Source organism: Anopheles aquasalis, chromosome 3 (assembly GCF_943734665.1).
Source record: "Anopheles aquasalis chromosome 3, idAnoAquaMG_Q_19, whole genome shotgun sequence".
Taxonomy (NCBI): Eukaryota; Metazoa; Arthropoda; class Insecta; order Diptera; family Culicidae; genus Anopheles; species Anopheles aquasalis.
This window is the reverse complement of record NC_064878.1, coordinates 50021116-50028548: the sequence shown is the minus strand read 5'-3', so window position 1 is coordinate 50028548 and position 7433 is coordinate 50021116. Positions and strand designations below refer to the sequence as shown.

Sequence of the window (7433 nt, the reverse complement as noted above, 5' to 3'; positions counted from 1 at the left end):
CAGATCACGGCACTGCTGGAACACGATGCTCAGCTGCCGCTCGACCGCGGTCAGTGCCTGTGCCAGTTCCGCGGGTTGACTCTCGAGCAGATGGTTGATGTCGAACGGCTGAAACTGGATGTCGGGCCGAAGTGCGTTGGCCCAGTTGTGTAGCTGTGTGTTCAGCTCGGACAGGCCATTGATTTTGTGTTTGATGAGATGCGACAGCTGAATCTGTAAGTCAGAGGACGTTTCCTGTAAGCGCATCACTGCATTCTGCTTCGCCGTGATGAGGTTCTTGGTGTGCGCCATCGAACGATGGATTTCATCGCGTTCCTCGACCGTCAGCTGCTGACTGGCCAGCTGTTGCTCTAGTCGACGGATAGCATTCTCGCACTCGTAGTACTCCTTTTGGCGCCGATGATACTGTTGTTCGCACTTGCCGAGCTCCTTGGTAAGCTGCTTCACCTCTTCCGCGAGCCGTTGCTGTTCACGCTGCCGTTCGGCTACCTCACGCTGCACTCCATCGAAGCTGTGGTCGCGTGTCAGCCCCGTGACCTGGTCGGTTCCGAATGCATCGAGCTGCTGCTTTATCTGTTCGGTTCGCTGTAGTACCTGGGACACCGTGAGCCCATCCGTTCGGCATGCCACCAGCTGATCGACCATTGCGTCCACCTTGGCTCCGAACTCTTCTTCGCGCTTCAGATTCCACAGGTGGAAGCTGTCGATGGCGGATTGAAAGAAGAAGCGCGTAAAGTCGGCCGTCGGGAACTCTTCCGCCTGCAGGTACGTCGGGGCCCACTCGGTTTCGCTGGCACCGGGTGGATTCGGTGCCAGCTGAATAAGCCACGTTAGCATCAGCGTGATCGGTCCCAGCGAGTGCGGTGCGCTCGGTGTTTTCAGCATGGACTTGTTGACCGTAAACGGACACTGCAGCTCGGTAACGGCACGCATAATGTCCTCGATAAAGTTGGACCCTATCTTGTACCGGCTACCGCCAATCTGGCGCAACAGATGGGCCACGATGATGAGAAACTGTTTCATCGACATCGACCGGAGGGTTCCACGCTCGATAAAATCCTTCGCCAGCTCGGGTATTTCTGCCTGTGCCAGATACACGAACACTTTGTGCCCTTCAGTGGTAAAACGTTCGCGTTCCACCGTCGACGGGGCGATGTCCGTGTTGCCACTGTTGGCGTAGAGGCCTACGCTGCGCAGCGGAGTACGCAGCTGGGGTGTAGCGCTGCTGCTGCGCGGATTGATCGATTTCTTCGTGGCGGTCGTCGGGACGGAAACACCGGGCACGATCAGGTTTAGGCCCCGGTCCATCGACCGAGAGCGACGATTTTCACCGAAAAGGCCACTCGGTTTGGACGATTTGCGTATGGGCTGTGCAATCCGACTGACGCGGCTAGGGGAACGGAAGGAGCAGGAAAAAAACAATGGATTTCCCATGAGATGGGTAAGATGGGTTTCCTACTTACTTTGGTGGCTTTTTAACCGAGGACTGCGGCACGGACACATCGAATTCTTGCGTTCGACGCGGCAGAGTTCTTTTCTTGGAGGACATTATGGAAAACGATTATGATTCGCGGCCTCACCGTTTGCTTTGTTGTTGCGCTTCGGTTTTCAAAAGTAACCGAGTGACGGCGGTGACTGCGGGCAAGAAAATATGCTGCGCCGAACAAAATTCAAGCATCGAACGTCAAAAAAAGCAGCAAAAAAGCGGGCTGGAGGTGCGAGGAGGAAAAATAAGCGCGTCTTAACAAACCTTCTTCACGGAAACGCAGCACCGCAAGGGGGAAATTGGATTGGACGATTGGTGTGTTTGGCCTACCCGGGAACCATGTTGCAGCGAAAATCACAACCGATCTCGTACGATCCGATGATCATTCCACGTGTGAAGCAGGTAATGCAACCGCTCCGGGCGGCCATTCGGCGTCGGCTTCTCGGGTTACCAACCGCACGCGCTAAGCCGCACCACCCCACCAGGTGGACGATATGGATCGATTGAACTCTGTGCTTACCCTCTCTACCTTTCTACCTACCCTTCCTCATTCTGTTTCCCATGCTGCGCTCTAGTACCTGGAAGAGCATGTGCATCAAACGTTCGTGGATGTGAACGTGATGGCGCGGGATCTACAGCAGCGGTACCGGGAGTACACACGCCGCAAAGCCGTACCGTTTCGCCTGCTCGTCGAGCAGGCCTACCGCACGGTGCTGCACAGCTACGGTCTCGATAGTAATCCCACGACGGACGGCGAAGAGGAAGGACTGTCGGACGTGGAGGTGATGGATGAGAGTGCGAGCCGGAATCAGATGAGCAACACGCTGACCAGTATGTACATGGGCGGCAAGGGCGACAACCGGACACCGGCCACCTCAACGATGCCCTCCTGCACCATCAGTCAATCGGGAGACGGTGGAGAAGCCATCGACATCAGCAGTGACGAAGAGGATGAACAGCCGCAGCAACAACAGCAGCCCCAACAGCAGCAGCAGCAGCAGCAGCACAGTGGACCATCTACGGCAGATGGTGATAAGGCAGATTTCATCTCCAGTAAGTAATGTCAGCAGCATGGTTATTTGGTCATTCGATTAATGTCCGGTTTCATCCTTTCCTACACCAGCTCACGTAGCATCCAACAAGCACGTTACGGTGACGAAGGTCGTACGGGCCAACAAGGTACGTGAGGACGAGAATAGCAACGAGAGCATCGCGAGCAGCAATGGCAAGGAAGCACCGGAGTCAAAGCGACGCCGGGTTGACAACGGTACCTCCATCACGGCACAGCTGCTTACACAGATGCGCAACAACCCGCAGCTGATGGGCCGTGCTGCCGTGCCCAAGGCGACCTCGGGCGGTAAGAAGGCGGCAAACAGTGGCAACAACCAAACGGTAGACAAGGGAAAGGCGAAAAGGTATCGCAAAGAGGTGGCATCGCGCGTCGTCAGCACGACGTTCGAGGATGTCGGTGGTATGGATCGGGTGCTGAAGCACTTGTGCGAGTTGCTGCTGCACGTGAAGCATCCGGAGATCTACCGTCACATCGGGTTGCCACCGCCCCGTGGTTTTCTGCTGCACGGACCACCAGGTTCGGGTAAAACGCTGCTCGCACAGGCCATCGCCGGGGTAAGCTGCTTGGAAGCGCCCTCACAAGCGCAGCCAAACCACGGACCGTCCCTTCCAAGTATTCATTCTCTGCTTTTGTTCTCTTTCCGTTAGCAATTGAAAATCGAATTGATCGAGGTGCCCGCCACGGAGCTGGTGGCGAGTCTTTCGGGTGAATCGGAGGAACGGATCCGCGAAGTGTTCGAGCAGGCTGCAGCAATGGCACCGTGTGTCCTGTTCATTGACGAGATTGATGCGATTTCGTCAAACAGGATCAATGCCCAGAAGGATATGGAACGGCGTATCGTGTCCCAGCTGCTCAACAGTCTCGATACACTCGGCAAACTGGAGGGAGGCGATGGTGTGATCGTGATCGGTGCCACCAATCGGCCCGATGCGATTGATCCAGCCTTGCGCCGTATCGGGCGTTTTGATCAGGAGATTTCGCTCGGCATACCGGACCGTGAGGCACGCCGGCAGATACTGGAGATCATCTGCAGGAAGCTGAAAATCGCTGAAGACATTGATTATGGTGAACTGGCGAAGCTGACACCGGGTTACGTCGGTGCAGATTTGCTTGCACTGGCCACACGGGCAGCTAATACGGCCATCAAACGGTAAGCCTTCGTGGAGTTCCATTTAATTTCCATCTAATAATCATCCTCTCACTGGTTCTTTTTCCATTGTTAGGCTGTTTACGCAGCAGGAGCAAAAGATGCTGCTGGAATCGTTCGACGATGTTGTGGCGATCGATGATGAACCCGTCGAGGTGGTAAACATTGACGATGAAAAGGAAGATATGCCTCCAGTTGCGCCGGAAGACGAGAAAACTGCTGAAGCTCCGATTGAAGTCGGTGGAGAAGGGAGCGCGAACAACGAGGCAGCTGGGGTGTCATTGACCGATCAACCGGAAAAAACCACCGAGGAATCGGCCCGAGCGGAGAGCATCGCAGAACCGGCCGTTAGCACATCATCGGACACGGATCCGACGGTTCCGACGACTGAAGTTATTGACAAAGAGGCCACCAATGACGAGGTCGCTCCGATGGAAGTGGATCAAACAGCCAATCAACCGTCATCGGATGCCGAAGCCGCCAGTGCTGCCGCTGTGGTAACGGATATAGTGGAAGCTGATAATGCCGGGACTTCAAATGGACCCACAGTGGACGCTTCGCTACCAGACGTTATAACGAACGGAGCAGCTACGGAGAAGGAGAATGCCGATGAGCAGCCGCAGCGCCACCAAGAAGAGGCGGAAAAGGAGAGACCAACGAAAGAGATGTCCACCGTGCCTCCGATGGCTCCTCCCAAAGAACTTACCCTGGATAAGATGTTGGACCTGTTGTTGAACCAACAGAATGCCCTGCCGGCGACGGAACTGGATGGATTGCACATCGAGCGGGACGATTTCATCGAGTCGCTCAAGACGGTGCAACCGTCGGCGAAGCGCGAGGGCTTCATTACAGTGCCGGATGTGACCTGGAACAACATTGGTTCGTTGGGTGATATACGCGAGGAGCTAAAGCTGGCTATTCTGGCCCCGGTCAAGTACCCACAGCGGCTGAAGCTACTCGGCCTCACATCTCCTTCGGGTGTGCTGCTCTGCGGGCCACCGGGTTGCGGTAAGACGCTGCTCGCCAAAGCCGTTGCCAATGAAGCAGGCATTAACTTCATATCGGTGAAGGGTCCGGAGCTGCTCAATATGGTACGTTTATCGTTGCAGTCGTTGCTTTAAAATGCTTTTAGATATAGCAATTACATCTCTCTCTCTCTCTCTCTCTCTCTCTCGCTATCCCTCTACAGTATGTCGGTGAATCGGAACGAGCCGTACGGCAATGCTTTCAGCGAGCGCGCAACTCGGCCCCTTGCGTCATCTTCTTCGACGAGTTCGATGCCCTGTGCCCTAAACGGTCCGATACTGCGAGCAACAGTGCAGGGACACGCGTTGTCAATCAACTGCTCACGGAGATGGATGGTATCGAGGAGCGCAGGGGCGTATTTCTCATGGCGGCCACTAACCGACCCGATATCGTCGATCCGGCCGTCCTTCGTCCGGGCCGCCTGGATAAGATCCTTTACGTGGGACTACCGGCTCTCACCGATCGGGTGGACATTCTAAGGGCACTCACCAAAAACCGTAGCCAGCCACCACTGGCCGATGATGTGGAGTTCGAGAAGGTGGCCGAACTGACCGAGGGTTATACTGGTGCCGATTTGGCCGGTCTGGTACGCCAAGCATCGCTACAAACGCTGAAAGATTCTATCGTCGAGGCGGGTGCGCAAGAGGACGCAGATGATGATGTGCAACTTGTTGGTTCCGATGTCGAGACACTGTTGCGAGTACGGATGGCACATTTCCTTGAGGCGATACGAAACATCAAACCATCCGTCAATGCAGAGGTAAGGATTCATTTCACTTTGTTTCCGTCGCATGAAATTTCTATTGAATGGCAATCCCTAATCTATAACTTCATTCCATCGGTTCTTCATTCGTTTCATTTCAGGACAAAAAGCATTACGAAAAGCTACGCCTCAAGTATGGTGCTGTAGCAGCTCTGTGCTAGTAGCACCATCAAAACTAACGATCATAAGTTCCCCCCCCCCCCCCCCACATTCACCACACACCCACGTCGTATTACTACACGTTGCCGCTCCCGATCATCATTCTCATTGCTGATGTTGACCAGCCTACTTCGTTCGAACCTAACTATGGTAACCGGGATCCATTAAAGCAAGTGGATCTGCAAGATAGGAGTTTGTAACACTTAGCTGTATCAATCTGATTCGTGCGCGTATCAGGGATGTGTTGTCTTGACACTGAATAAAGAATATTCTCGTACAAAAGCAAACGCTCACTGGAATTGCACGTTCTTATCGGAGATGCAGCGTACCACTGCCTTTTAGGGCGGCGCGAAAATTTGCTGCCAGGCAGTTCACCATCGCACCGATACCGATCCAGCTCTCTTCGCAGATCCGCTGTATCTGGGTTTCGGGTGGATGGAAGCTCTTCGAGGCTACCTCCATTACCAGCGCGACCGGGACCTTCTCGATGTCGTGCGCGTAATCGATGCTCGACCCACCGACAGGATGATGGAGAACCGTAGCGGCACTGCCGCACCGATACCGCACCCCGGTAGCCTTTAGCATCGCCGTCGCTCCAGCCTCCGCTACCGTTTGCTGCATCTGCCAGTTGCGCGGCAGTGTTCTGTAAGGGAAATGATGGTCAGTATTCAGCTGTGTGAGCTGCTGGCTTGGAGCTAAACGGAATCGTACCTTGTGTAGGCACGCGGATAGAGGATTGTCTTTGCGTACGAGTGTAGCGAGAGGTAGAACTTGCACGATGGTCGTAGCTTCCGGAACAGGTCACGCACGTTCTTCGTTTCTCGCTCGGAGAAGGGTCGTTCGCCACGGTACAGCAGCGAACAGAAGTGTGTGCTGCCGATGGTCCAGGCGACGTTAAAATTCCGGTTGCAATCCACACCAACACAGGATCGCCGTTGGTTTCGCGCACCCAGTGGTCGTCTGGTTTTGCGCCACATTTTATTCTGGAAGATCATCAATTGGGTGAGGAAAAGTACAAAGGGGGGTTGGGGGACCGGTGATTCTTACATGTTCACGGCTGTATTCGTACCCATCCGGATTAAGAAGGGGCAGTATGATCCATTCAAAGCGCCGGAAGCTCTTGGCACTGATCTCATCCTGCTCAATCAACTGATGCACGATGAAGAGCGCCACCGAGACCGTAATCCATTCACGTGCATGTATTCCGGCATCGATCAGAATGGTCCAGCGGTTGCTTGGGGAGCGTGGTGGTTGCTTTACGTCCGGACAGATGCGTACGGTGCGTATCTCGCGCCCTTCGTAGGATTCTGCTTGCGAGAAGATTTCGATTTTGGTCGAGAACCGCTGCACTAGATCGTCGAGGTATTGCTTGATTGTTTCGTGGCTCTGGTACGCTTGGAACAGTTTGCTCGTATCAAACGCCATTTTGGAGAATGCGAAGCAATGGAAGCACAGCAACTTGTCCTACACATTCACTTCCTCCCCTTCCTAACACATATTTAATGTTTCAATACATTTTCCGATAATTTAAAATTGAAAATTCGCGACAAACATCACACATGGTTCCTTTGTTTGAGCTAATTAAGCATATTTTTTTGCTGAAGATTGCTTCGATCACGATTCACGGACGATGATTTTAAATAGTGTAGTGAAGCTAATCACAATCACTACACAAGGCACATGAGCCTTGCAGAAGGTATTCTAGAACCATCCATTTCTCTTTCCCTAGAACTTCCCTAACTTGCTACCAACGTGCTACCTCTGGCGTGAACAAACAAGC

General features: G+C 53.8%; 3 protein-coding genes across 3 annotated transcripts in view; 1 reads left to right on the top strand and 2 right to left on the bottom strand.

Annotated features, from left to right (window-relative positions):
• LOC126577237 (kinetochore protein NDC80 homolog) overlaps positions 1-1594 on the bottom strand; it is a 2053-nt gene extending 459 nt beyond the window's left edge. Inside the window, exons 1-2 of the mRNA XM_050238706.1 lie at positions 1464-1594; positions 1-1390 (exon numbers count right to left, since the gene is read on the bottom strand). The exon at positions 1-1390 is cut by the window's left edge and continues 459 nt beyond it. Of these exons, the coding sequence (XP_050094663.1) occupies positions 1-1390; positions 1464-1549 (1476 nt within the window). The 5' untranslated portion in view covers positions 1550-1594. The remainder of the gene's footprint in view (positions 1391-1463) is intronic.
• Positions 1595-1720: 126 nt separating this feature from the next.
• Positions 1721-5941, top strand: LOC126577053 (nuclear valosin-containing protein-like). The gene is made up of 7 exons (XM_050238456.1): positions 1721-1888; positions 2062-2539; positions 2610-3112; positions 3206-3708; positions 3782-4796; positions 4895-5491; positions 5596-5941. The coding sequence occupies exons 1-7, from the start codon at positions 1826-1828 to the stop codon at positions 5653-5655; spliced, it is 3219 nt and encodes a 1072-aa protein (XP_050094413.1). The 5' UTR covers positions 1721-1825; the 3' UTR covers positions 5656-5941.
• A 21-nt stretch (positions 5942-5962) lies between these two features.
• Positions 5963-7078, bottom strand: LOC126576037 (carboxypeptidase B-like). The gene is made up of 3 exons (XM_050237107.1): positions 6701-7078; positions 6365-6636; positions 5963-6296 (listed from the first exon to the last, which is right to left on the bottom strand). The coding sequence occupies exons 1-3, from the start codon at positions 7076-7078 to the stop codon at positions 5963-5965; spliced, it is 984 nt and encodes a 327-aa protein (XP_050093064.1).
• Between the last annotated feature and the right edge of the window lie 355 nt (positions 7079-7433).

Excerpts from the sequence above, each read along its gene's own strand:
- LOC126577053 (XM_050238456.1), top strand. The coding sequence starts at position 1,826 with ATGTTGCAGCGAAAATCACAACCGATCTCGTACGATCCGATGATCATT. Across the intron at positions 3,113-3,205 it reads TCGCACAGGCCATCGCCGGG|CAATTGAAAATCGAATTGAT; the intron begins GTAAGCTGCTTG and ends TCTTTCCGTTAG. Across the intron at positions 4,797-4,894 it reads GTCCGGAGCTGCTCAATATG|TATGTCGGTGAATCGGAACG; the intron begins GTACGTTTATCG and ends ATCCCTCTACAG.
- LOC126576037 (XM_050237107.1), bottom strand. The coding sequence starts at position 7,078 with ATGGCGTTTGATACGAGCAAACTGTTCCAAGCGTACCAGAGCCACGAA. Across the intron at positions 6,637-6,700 it reads ACGAATACAGCCGTGAACAT|AATAAAATGTGGCGCAAAAC; the intron begins GTAAGAATCACC and ends ATGATCTTCCAG. Across the intron at positions 6,297-6,364 it reads TATCCGCGTGCCTACACAAG|AACACTGCCGCGCAACTGGC; the intron begins GTACGATTCCGT and ends TTTCCCTTACAG.